Source organism: Grampus griseus (assembly GCF_964374135.1).
Source record: "Grampus griseus genome assembly, chromosome: 7".
Classification (NCBI taxonomy): Eukaryota; Metazoa; Chordata; class Mammalia; order Artiodactyla; family Delphinidae; genus Grampus; species Grampus griseus.
Genome location: NC_139001.1, coordinates 62359371 through 62372458, shown reverse-complemented (window position 1 = coordinate 62372458; position 13088 = coordinate 62359371). Strand labels below are relative to the sequence as shown.

The 13088-nt window shown below is 34.4% G+C and overlaps 1 protein-coding gene across 2 annotated transcripts in view; it reads right to left on the bottom strand.

Moving 5' to 3' along the window:
• The window catches only part of FASTKD1 (FAST kinase domains 1), a 43283-nt gene that overhangs the window by 12301 nt on the left and 17894 nt on the right, over positions 1 to 13088 (bottom strand). For both annotated transcript variants that reach the window (XM_082658727.1, XM_082658726.1), the window contains 6 exons: positions 12111 to 12236; positions 9749 to 10147; positions 7592 to 7702; positions 6728 to 6859; positions 1711 to 2197; positions 395 to 509 (listed from right to left, as the gene is read on the bottom strand). In XM_082658727.1, coding sequence (XP_082514853.1) covers positions 395 to 509; positions 1711 to 2197; positions 6728 to 6859; positions 7592 to 7702; positions 9749 to 10147; positions 12111 to 12236 — 1370 coding nt within the window. The remainder of the gene's footprint in view (positions 1 to 394; positions 510 to 1710; positions 2198 to 6727; positions 6860 to 7591; positions 7703 to 9748; positions 10148 to 12110; positions 12237 to 13088) is intronic.

The following is a 13088-nucleotide window of genomic DNA, read 5'->3' as shown; positions in this document are numbered from 1 at the left end:
AGGATTGTGGTGATGTAGGAGATCATTATTCTTAGGAGGTGTATGCCTAAGCAATTAGGGGTAAAGAGTCACAGTGCCTACAACTTACTTTGAAATGGCTTAGAAAAAAAACAAGAGAGCAAGAGAAACAAACAGTAAAGCAAATATGGTAAAATGTGAACCACTGAATCTAACCAGTGAGTTTATAGGTGCTACTTGTTCAATTCTTTCACTTTTTAATGTAATTTTGACATTTTTCATAATAAAAAAGTTTAAAAAATGGATCCAAAATATTTTTTGAAGGTATAAAACTCATGGCTATTATCACTATCCTTTAAAAAGGAATATGTATTAGAGTAGCAGCAACAGTATCCTCCAACCTCCTCATCAATGTATTACCAAACAATATACCTACTTAAGTAAGAATTAAGGTGTTGAAGGCAAGTTCCGAAAAATTCATCCCTTTGAGGTGGATCATAGTTCAGGGCGCTGAACGGAAGAATAATAGCAAGGATTGCAAAAGGATGAATCTGTAAAAATAGAACAAAAAAGTTATTGCTTCAACTTCAGCAAAACAAAACAAAATTTAGCCTAATTATTATCTTAAGCAGAAGTCTTTATCTAACATGCCTATAGTTAAATGAACATGCCCACAGTTAAATGACACATGTATCATTCTGTTTATTAAGTTTTCTACTTTGCTATAATTTATTTAATTCCACCACTAATTTCTAGTAACTCTAAATATTAATGCAGGAAAAATAAATCAGATAAGCTACAGATTGATTTTGTTTGGTATAAAATCCTGTTCCAGAATTCCTTAGTCATTAAAATGACAAGAAAATAGTGTCACTAATTTCCATGATATCAGCACATTTTATAGACTCATAATATAATGTAATTAAGGAAGTTTCTTAGTTTATAATAATCATAATTCATTTTTCTTTCTTTCCTTCTTTTTCTTTTTTATTCATTCAGCCAATACTTAATAACTGGCAGGCACTACAGACTTTTATTTTCACTTATTAGAAATAATGTCTTCTAAGTAAAAGCCATATCCTGATCTATATAATAGATTTTGTAAGTGACTGTCTTCTCACATAATCTAAAAAGCAGCATTTTACAAGTTCCAGAAATAAATGTGTAAGACACACTGACAATTCAAGAATATTGAAGTCAGTGGAGATCTTATAATTTTCTCAGTTTTCACACTTATCTCACTCTTTTGAATAGTTTTTAAATAGTAAAAGTAACTATCACAGGATTATAGAAAACAAGAAAAAGAAAACAAAAATCATTCATCTTCTTTATCCTTATACAACTATCATTTTAAGAATTTCCTTCTAGTCAATGAATTTTGACTGATCTTAACAATATTTGTAATACACCAAAAGATGACAGCTGATCTCCCCAAATCTGCACTGCTGGAGAAAGGGGTTTTAAGGGGAGGAACGACAAATTGCTGAACCAGAAACAAGAGCTTAATTTTTTTTTTTTTGGCCACGCTCCGTGGCTTATGGGATCTTAGTTCCCTGACCAGGGATTGAACCCAGGCCCTCAGCAGTGAAAGTGCAGAGTCCTAACCACTGGACCACCAGGGAATTCCCACTAGAGCTTAATTTTTAAACTTCAAATTCCAATCAAGTTCTCAAAGTACTTATGATAAACATTTATTCTTCTAGAAGTTGACAACTATGTAAAACTAATGTGTAACAAACATTTCAATTTCACCTTTTCATTCTGCTGAAGGACCACTGAGGCTATCCTATCAAGTAGCGAAGTACTGAGGTAGTTAGTTCTAGAAATAAAAGATGCAATCCCTGCAACATTTATGTAATTAATTTCATCCATCAAACGCTGTAAGGTAACAACAGTTTCTTCAAGAAGTGAATCAGCAAACCAGTCTCCTTTTAGAGATTTAACTTCTTCCCATAACAGATTCAAACTGCTGCATTTTTGTAGTCTCTGACGACCGTAGTGATCTAATTTTTGAAGTAGTTTCAACTGTTTCCCAGGAGTATTATTCCGATACATGGGATCAAACTGAATACATCTTAAAACAGATGTGGCAAAACTATTCAGGTCATTTAGGTCACACTGTGGTAAAACTGCTTCAATTTGAGATATCCTTGCTTCGTCTAAGTGAGGAGAAGGAAGCATCGAAAGAGCACAAACCAGGAGGGAAATCTCACTAGGTATGACACTGACTTTCAAATAACTATAAAGAGGGAAAAATGAAAAGAACAAAATTAATACATCAGCAAAAAAACCAATACACATATAAATATTAAAATATGAATATATAATTACTATTACAATTAATAGGTGTGATAGGCTTAAAATATAAGTTAATTTAAGAAGGGTTGGATAAATTCAAAGATGACAGCCTCTTAAAGGATTACTAAGGGAAGCCTTAAGATGTTCTAAAGCACTGCCCCAATTTTTTATGCAAAAATAAAACAATAGTCCCTGACAAACAAAACGTCAGTGTCAGAACAATGTCTGCAGTGCTGCAGCTGGAGATGGAACTTGGACTGAATTTCTGATGTGACCTGTCAGGAGCTGGTATGACCTAGAACAGGCAAAGAGTGACCACTCAGTAATAGTGATTCCCTTCTTTCTTCTGCTACATAAGAAGCCCAGCTTTAAAAAAACAAAAACAGGATAACAGCGCATTCAATTGACCCCATTCTCCATTCCTCCTTTCCCAAACCCGTATGGTAAAAGCCCTACCACCAGGACAGCAGTTGTTAAAATACAAATTAAAAACTGGGAGCTTTTAAAGAATCTTTAGGGTTAGAAGTGTTGGAAGAGATAATCAAATATAAATTAAAACAAAACTGAGTTACTTTTAAAAATATTAAGTTAGCATATTAAAATAATGATAATGTTCAATGCTAGCAGGGGTGCATTGATACAGGCTTTCTCATTCACTAACAGTAAACTTAAAAAGTTGGTGCAAACTTTCTGGAAAGTAATTTAGTAGTAGCTTAAGAACTTTAAAAGTAATCATATCATTTGACATGATCAATCTCTGTCTAGTAAACTAGCCTAAGAAAATAATCTAAAATGCAGGCAAAAATTTATGTTATGTTATTAATCATATTTTTTATGTGGCTAAAATTTGAAAACAGTCTACATACCCAATGATGGGGAATAGTTAAGAGAATTATGGTACAAATCATATGATGGGTAATATCCAATCACTAAAAACATTTACAAATAGTTTTAAATGATGTAGGAAAGTGCTGTTAAGGTTAAGTGCGGGGGTTGGAGAAGGAAGAATACAAAGCTGCACGTTCATGACTCTCAACTATGGAAAAAGAAAGCATATAGATATAGATACAGATATAAAATGTAAGTATATACCACAAGGAAATAAACCAAACTGTTGACCGTAGATGAAAGGGCTTACAAATGATTTTTATTTTCTTCTTTATACTTTTCTCTGTTTTCAAAATGACTTTTTTTCACATCAGATGGGTCACATGTTGACATCATAACAGGTTTGAGGGAGGCACATCTCACGCAATAGTGTGAACGCCCAATCATCATGCTTATGAAGTACAAAAGGATCTCAAAATTATTTTCATATAATATTTGGTCCATTGCCTGACACAAAGTAGGTACTCAGTAAGTACTAAATGACTATTTTATTCTTATAACCACAAAAAGTTAATATACTATTTTATATAAAGAAAAGAAAGTCCCCAAGAGCTACATCTGTTTGCAGAATTGACCAAGGGATAGGAACTCTCAGTATTTGCCAATCTTGTGATACTTGTCTGAAAATAAACCCCCAACAGACACAAATCTGCCAACCTCCATTCATGTTTTTCCTTATGGTGGTTCCTCAGCTTCCAAAACTTACATATGCAATTGTGTTTACAATACTACCACAAATCCACCACCAAGGCTAACATTAGAAAATAAAAAAATACCAAGTGTTGGTGAGGATATGGAGTAACAGGAATGCTCACATTTTGCTAGTGCTAATATAAACTGGCACAGTCACTTTAGAAAACTATTTGGAGTTCCCTGGTGGACTAGTGGTTAGGATTGCGGGCTTTCAGTACCGTGGCCCGGGTTCAACCCCTAGTCAGAGAACTGTTAAAAAAAGAAAAGAAAAAAAAAATAGAAAACTGTTTAGCAGGATCTACTGAAGATGAACATATGTATAACCTACAAACCAACAATCATACTCCTTGGTAAATATCCACAGAAATGCACACATATGTTCACTGAAAGATACATGTGAGAATACGTATCATAACAGGAATATTTACAATAGCCAAAAAGTGGAAATAAATACCTGTCAACATTAGAACAGACTAAAAAAAAATTGTTACATTCTTACTAGAGTATACAGCAAAAACATTATGAGGTAAACCTCATAAATAAAATATTAAACAAAAGAAGCCAGGCACTGAACAGGCAAAACTAATCTCTGCAGTAAAAGCAGGGATAGTAGCTAACCTGTAGAAGGAGGGGGAAGGAGGAAGGAGTAGGGTAATGTGGAGGGGATACGTATATTTTATGTAGATTATATTTCAATATATTTTTTTAAAAAGAACATATTATTCCAGCACATCAACTCCCTGGGTTCCCCAAATGGTTTCAGGAGCTATTTATACAAACGCTTATGTGAACTATTTTAATCAGATTGTGTTCTTTCACACACTCAACACTGAAGAGGGGGAAGGGTTAAAATTTTAAATTACAGAGATATGTAAGGGCTCTCGCTACTCAGAATTACTAAACTTGGACTTCCCTGGTGGTGCAGTGGTTAAGAATCCTCCTTCCAATGCAGGGGACACGGGTTCAATCCCTGGTCCAGGAACATCCCACATGCCACGGAGCAACTAAGCCCGTGCGCCACAACTACTGAGCCTGTGCTCTAGAGCCCGTGAGCCACAACTACTGAGCCCGCGTGCCACAACTACTGAAGCCCTCGCGCCTAGAGCCTGTGCTCTGCAACAAAAGAAGCCACGGCAATGAGAACCCCCACTCACTGCAACCAGAGAAAGCCCGCGCACATCAACGAAGTTCCAACGCAGTCAAAAATAAATAAATAATAATTTTTTTAAAAAAAACTTCTTAAAAAAAAAAGAATTACTAAACCTCAACACTGTCATATTTGCTTCAAGTTTTTTAATAAAGTAGATAAAAACATTACAGGTAAAGTGAAATCACCTGTGATGCTCCCACTCCTATCTTATTTTTCTGTAAGCATACCTGTAGGCAAACAGTATTTCGTAATTTAATCTTTTAAAAAAGATCATGCTGACCAAATAAGTAATGTTGCTGGGCCAGTTTATATCTAATTTAGAACATAAAATTCTTAATAGAGGCTTTGTGAAAGTTCATGTTAAATATGGAAAGGGTGAAGACACAATAGTCCTGTACTCAATCATCTTGAGAAGAAAGTTATTTCTTTAAGAAAACAGTGAATCTTCTTATACCACATCTAACATGCAAAATTCTCATCTGATAAAGTGCTACCTCTTAGTCTTCAGTTCAAATCTCAACCATAGGGCTTCCCTGGTGGCACAGTGGTGAGAGTCTGCCTGCCGATGCAGGGGACATGGGTTCGTGCCCCGGTCTGGGAAGATCCCACATGTCGCGGAGCGGCTGGGCCCGTGAGCCATGGCCGCTGAGCCTGCGCGTTCGGAGCCTGTGCTCCGCAACGGGAGAAGCCACAACAGTGAGAGGCCCGCGTACCGCAAAAAAAAAAACAAAACCAAATCTTAAGCATAATGGATATCACCTTATTATAGTAAAAATCATTTTCAATTATATGTCACTCTTTCGATTACAGCATAGAGTCTCATGCCTGGTCTTTCAAAAATCACAGTAAGAAAGCAAACTAGTATGGAAAAATGGAGGGGAAAAAGGTTAATCTGCTTTTAATTTCATTCATTATTCTGATCCTTAAAATAAAAATTTTTAATGGAAAACTCCATTTTAGCATAATGCAAAGTCAATGGAAAACTGAATAACTTCTTAGTTGAAATATTAACGCTATATCCATAGAAATGCAGAAATTTTAAAATTATAAAGGGAAAATCTGTATGAAAACACTTTTTCACTAACATTACCCCCACATATTTTATTTTTAAAATTTCGAATTTAAAAACTTAATATGCCTTAAAACAGGCAACTAAGCAGACTAAAGGCCCCCAAATGTGAGCACTCCCAAATGGAGTTTTGCCTTCTTCAGCAGCTCCAATCTTTTCATGGTTATTCCATCCCAGCAGGAAAGGAGAATGGCTTGGCTTTGTGTATTCACGACCTAGGGAACTCATCACCCCACTGACCTCATTTCCATTTCAAAATATATCAAGCACAAGCACTGGCAAAATGGGCATGGCGGGGAGATGAGTGTCTTTAACATTTTTAATAACCTACCCATTTCTGCTTTCAAAACTTCGAACAACTCTGGGCTTCCCTCGTGGCGCAGTGGTTGAGAGTCCGCCTGCCGATGCAGGGGACACGGGTTCGTGACCCCGTCCGGGAAGATCTCACATGCCACGGAGTGGCTGGGCCCGTGAGCCATGGCCACTGAGCCTGCGCGTCCGGAGCCTGTGCTCCGCAACGGGACAGGCCACAACAGTGAGAGGCCCGCGTACCGCAAAAAAAAAAAAAAAAAAAAACTTCCAACAACTCTATACATAAAGAAAACAAACAGTGAAATAAAGAAATAAAAAAACAATAGCGAAAGACTTAAACACATCTATTTTAATCTTACCTAAGCAGCAATTCTCTGAGTTTCACAAAAAGCTCTTTACTTTGAAAATGTAGAAAAATCAATGCTTGAGTTATCCTCAATAACTCTACTGGTTTATAGTTATCCAAATGTTTATACAGAATTGAAGCAATTCTAAAAAGAATGATAAAACATGTATTATAACCAGTTCATTCATGTACTTTTATTAAACTTTTACTGAGGAGCTGTTTCATGCCAGACATGCTCTGTGCTGGAGAAACAGCAATGAATGACACAAGGTTTTCTGTTCTTGAAGAACTGTCTCAAGATGATGACAGAAATGTAAAACTGATTTAATTTTCTTCCTTAAATCCACTGGTCCTCTAACGGAGATGCTTAAAAGCAATGGGAAATGCGAAGAGACAATGAGTTGGAAGAATTAGGGCAGAAGGAATATCTTTTAAAGGAATATATAATATTATGATAATGAAAAGATAAATATACACAAACTGAACCATGTATTTTTGTCTCTTCTTAAATGTCAAGTTAACAAAAAAGGCAATATATGGCAGTATGATTTCAAGGTAACAACTGTAGTGTGAAACAATTCAAGTTCATATAGATGTTAACTGTTCTGCATCCTTTTAAAGTCAGTTCTGCTCTATGCTCTCCACTTTCCTAGATTATATCCTCTGCAGCAAATGAAATGAAATATGCTATAAACTATTTAAAAATCTCTATTTTGAAAAATAAATTATTTAGAAAATAAACAATGACTTAAATGTTAATTCCGTAGTTCTTCAAAACCAAGATTACAGGAAAAAAAACTAAGTTTTTTTCTCAAAAAAAAATAGTAACTTATGAATGTCAACTAAACTTAACACCATGAATTTCAGAAAAGATTACTTTTTAATCAGACGTGAATTTCTGCTTTCCATCTCTTCCATGGCTCCCATCACTGCCAGGGCTTGCTGGCTAGTCAACTCCTCTGACATCAATAATATGGTTGATTTAAGTCTAGAAGCAAAGAAAAATATTTTTATGTTGAAAAACTGATGATTAGCTTACAAATTTTTTTAAAAAATAAGTTCTTAGGTAAGAAATAGAAAATAATAGAAAGAAAAACTGAATTCAATATATAATTCTAATTTTCTCCCCACATAACTGGGGATAATACAAAATACTATTAAATAAAGAAAAATACATTGTTTTCTTCAAAGTAATTAAGGCCTCATTATAATCCTAAACTATCTCTTAAAAAATACAGATAAAATGTTTTTAAATTAATTGGTTAATTAATAATTCTAACATTGTAAACCTTAGCTAGAGAGCTAAGGAACTTTAGCTAGAGAGCTAAGGAACTAACAATTGATGTTCCAACTCTACCCCAATTTTTTAAAACTGAATAAGATCTGACCACGAAGTCAATATACCTGCATATTAACAGAAATCTTATATACTAACTACTTACGATAACATTATAAACTGAAAATTTACAAAGATGGTCCATTTTGAAACCATCCAAAGTAATCCAGTAATAAAAGTATATAAGTGTGTCTTTTAGAATAATTTAGAAGGCAAGCCTAAAAATGAAGTCTAAAGATACATTTTCTATTCATCCTACATAGTTCCACACCATCCTTTTCACCAACCTTATCAAACATTTCAAACCCAGCTTCTCCCCATAGCTTTTCCCAACCATTTTAGTCCACATTTTTCTCTCACTTTTCTGTCTGCCCACAGCAGTTACTATCTATATCACTAATTTTAGTAGTTACTCATAAACTATGTTGAAGTGTCATGCTATTTACATATTTCAATTACGTATTTCTGCACTCTCAAGTGGAATAAAAATTCCTTGAAGGCAGGGACTCAATTAAATTCAACTTTTGTACTGCCTTGGCATAAAAGATTTTAACAGTGCATGGTGACAAAAAAAGAGAAAGATTCCAATAAAAATTTTTTAATAATCATCTTGTTTCCATGTTGATAGTCTCTTAAAATGTACCCTTAAATTTCTTCATAAAATTCAAAGGACTCTTAAAAATAAAACTCTCCATGAAGTCTTTGCTAACAGAAATGAGGCAGATACCTCTATTACGTAACTCCTGGAACCCCTGCTCAACTGAATCTATGAATCAAACTTATTTGTTTGCTCATATCTAGTAATCATGTATTAATTTAATATTTGCTCATCTTTATAGCCCAAATATTTCTATCTACATCAAATCTGGCAAAATAGACAGAGAGAATGGACTTGAGGACACAGGGAGAGGGAAGGGTAAGCTGGGACGAAGTGAGAGAGTGGCATGGACATGTATACACTTCCAAATGTAAAATAGATAGCTAGCGGGAAGCAGCCGCATAGCACAGGGAGATCAACTCGGTGCTTTGTGACCACCTAGAGGGGTGGGATAGGGAGGGGGGGAGAGAGACACAAGAGGAAGGAGATATGGGGATATATGTATATGCATAGTTGATTCACTTTGTTATACAGCAGAAACTAACACACCATTGTAAAGCAATTATACTCCAATAAAGATGTTAAAAAAAAAAATCTGGCAAAACTGGAAATTCTTAAAAGATAGGAATCAGACCAAAATCACTCAAACCTGACAATGGGAACATATACCAATGTGCATAATAAATGCTTTTGATGGTGAATTTGAAGACACCAAAGCATAAAATGGTCCATCGTTAGGACTACTATAATTCTAAATATTCCACACTCTGTACTGGGGGTGGGGGAGTCTTATCTCTCTGTGTAAAGCCAGTCACCTGGCCTAAGAAGGGAGAATAGCACTTAAATGATGTTCTCCCACATCCACTGCTGTGTTGGCCACCAGGGGATTATTGGCCCCCATTCAAAGCAGTAGGAGACTAAGAGTTTGAGATGTAAATTAGAAAAATCAGAGAAAGAATCAAGGAGCAGAGCACAAGAGATAATTCTCCCTTCTACAGTTGAGTGGAGTGACTTTTCTGGCTTCCAGAACTGCAAGATCTAAGCTTGAAGGCTCTATATATTCTCAACAAGAAAAGTAAAGTATTTTTAGCTGAACTTACTGTTTCTCTTCTTCAGGTCCTGCCAAAGGTCCCAATGTTACAAACAATTTTACAAAGCTAGCTGGGTGGTCAAACAGAGGAATCAATTCTGTTAGCCTCTTCTTAGTCATTAAAAGAAATTCAAAACTATGAAACTGTAGAGAGTGGTATAGACTAAGTATTTTACTTATGGAGTCCAAATCAAGGTGGTTCACATTGCTCAAAAACACTTTATTGCACCTTTCCAAAAGTGGGTAATAACTATATTTAATATTTCGAAGAAACTGTACTATTCTTCTTGCAATGTTGACCTGGGAAGAATCTATGGTGTCAAAAAGTTGCTCTGCTTTGTTCACTAGTTGCTCTTGAAAACGCTGTGATATTAAAGAAGATATGCTGACCATTAAAACAGACAAGCACCTGGAAAAGGAAGAAGATGCAAAGATTTTTACATTATCTAAGAAAAATGAGCAATTCTAAGACTAAATGCTTAGAAACGGAAAGGAACTGATAAAAATATTATAGGTTTTATACAACAAAATTTTTCTTTTAAATACTAATGGGACTTGAACTCTGATCTCCCACTAATCAAACCCCTTTAGGCAAAAAAGAATTGAAATAATTTTTTTTTAGTGTGTATAATATCTCGTTCTATAGATAAATGCTTTGAAGGAAAATATTTTAGTGAAATTTACTCAGAAATCACTGTGGGCCAACAGCCCATTGAATGCAACATGGAAAGTCTCATTCTATATTTTTGGAAGTAGACTTCGCTTTGTTCCTCTCTCTGTGTATCTGTAATTTACCAGTAAAAATCTTGGCAAAATATTTCTCACTAATGATTTCATATTTTTTAATGTTTCAGGCTACATTAATATTAATATATAACAGTAGGACAATATTGAATGTGAATATTTCTTCCCTCAATAAACACTCTTAAGAAACATAAATCAATCTTCTAAGCACTGTGGAAAACACCAAAATTACAAAGGTGAGGTCTCTGCTTTCAAAAGACAGTTCTTACATGATACAAAAATCAAGAAACTCTAAATATAAGAATATACCTAATAATGAATAAAGAATGCAAAATGTAAGATATATAACAAACATGTGGGGATAATAATTATAAAACAATCTACAAAAAAGACATGAATATCTCAACCATTAGGATAGGGGGCCTGTTTGCATTTTTTTGTTTCAAAATTTCTTCAATTCTTTCAATAAAACAAATTATTTTTTAAAAACCCAGTTATACAATACTTTGGCTTCTCTAATCAGAATGTTTAATGTTAGTACCAATTAACATTAATTAGTAAACTAGCATTGCTATTTAGTTTAATCATAAACCCTTTGAATACGATTTTTTTTAATTGTATATATATTTGTAATTGCAGTTTGGAGTGGGGAAATGTCCAAAGATTTCATTAGATTCTCAAATGGGTCTATAATAATTTTTTAAAGTTAAAAAAATTTACTTTACAGTGATTTTTATTGTCTCTGCTTTTATAAGCTACTTTCATGTATGTGTGAAAATATATATAAAATTTACCATTTTAAACATTTTTAAGTGTACAGTTCAGTTGTATTAAGTACATTCACACTGTTGTACAACCAACACCACCATCCGTCTGCAAGACTTTTTCATCTTCTCAAACTAAAACTACCGATTAAATAGTAATTCCCCATTCTCCCCTCCCCCAACCCCTGGCAACAACCATTCTACTTTGTTCCTATGAATCTGACTACTCTAGGTACCTCATATAAAGTGAAATCATACAATACTTGTACTTTTGTGTATAGCTTATTTCACTTAGCGTAATGTCTTCAGGGTTCATCCATGTTGTAACATATATCAGAATTTCCCGCCTTTTTAAGGCTGAATGATATTCCATTGTGGGTATATACCAAATGTTGATTGCCCAATCATTTGTTGATGGACATTAAGGTTGTTTCCACCCTTTGGCTATTATGACTAATGCTGCTTTGAACACTGGTGTATGCTATAGACTGAACTATGGTTCCCCCCCGCTCCAAATCTATATGTTAAAGCCCTAGCTGGCAATATGACTATATTTAGAGGTAGGGCCTTCCAGGAGGTAATTAAGGTTAAATGAGGTTGTAAGGATGGTAGGCAAACATGTTAGCTTGCAAGTAAGGAAAATTCACAAATCTTGACAACATTGTGTTATACTTTACATATTTCATCTCTAATTCCCACAGCAACATTGCACAGTAGATACTACTATACCTGTTGTATAGATGAGGACAGTGAACTTCCAAGAGATTATAAAGTCACATAGTTAGGAACTAGCAAGTCTAAGTGTGTGTGCATTCAAAGCCCAGAATCTTTCCACCATGACACAAAGCCCCTACATAGATTTACCTTAAGTCCTGTATCGTTTCCAAGTTCCTATTTACAATATCAGCTATTTTTCCCATTAATGGACTAAAACATAAATGTTGATCTGCCAGGCAAGAGGAAAATTTTGACAGCATGTTAATATCAAACCTATTAAAGTAAATATACAAAGGGGATCATTACCATTTATTTTCACTTAAAACATAATACACAGTTATAAAATAAAAAGCAATAAAAAATACTAATATATTACTACTATAAAATGAATTTTTCTAAAATGTTGATTATTTATTATTATAAAAGTAACCCAGGCTAAGAGTTAAAAAGCCAAATTCTACTTGAAGATTTTAAAAAGGGAAAAAAAACACTTGAAATTGTTTGAATCGTTTACATATTAATTTTTTGAGGACAGAACAATTTCAACTCAAGGTTGTATATTAACAAATAATACAACCTCTACTACAATCATGCTTGAAAAACTTCAGAATTTTCCTATAGGAAATACGACTCGATTTCTTCAACAAGTAAATGGCAAGACAAATGAGCAGGAAGGAGAATTGTTACAGATTTTTAAAGACTTTGAATTCACTAAAAGACAAGCATAAGGAACTGCACAGCAGCATAATATGTAACAGCAAAAAACTAAATGCTAAATAGCAACAGTCTCAATGTCCATCAAGAGTACAGTGAATAAATTGCACATATTCCTAGAATACTATACAGCAATAAAAAATAACAAATAGCGCAATATCATGGAAGAATCTTTAAAATATATTGAGTGAAATACACTAGGTATAAGAGTTCTTACTATATGATTTCTCGCTCTTTTTTTTCTTTTTGTTTTTTGGCCATGCTGCACGGCTTGCAGGGATTGAACCCAGGCCACAACAGTTGAGAGTGCCGAGTCCTACCCACTGGACCACCAGGGAATTCCCAGCATTTCATTTTTATAAAAGCAAAACTAATTTATGGTAGTAGAAGCCAAGAGAGTGTCACTCTTAG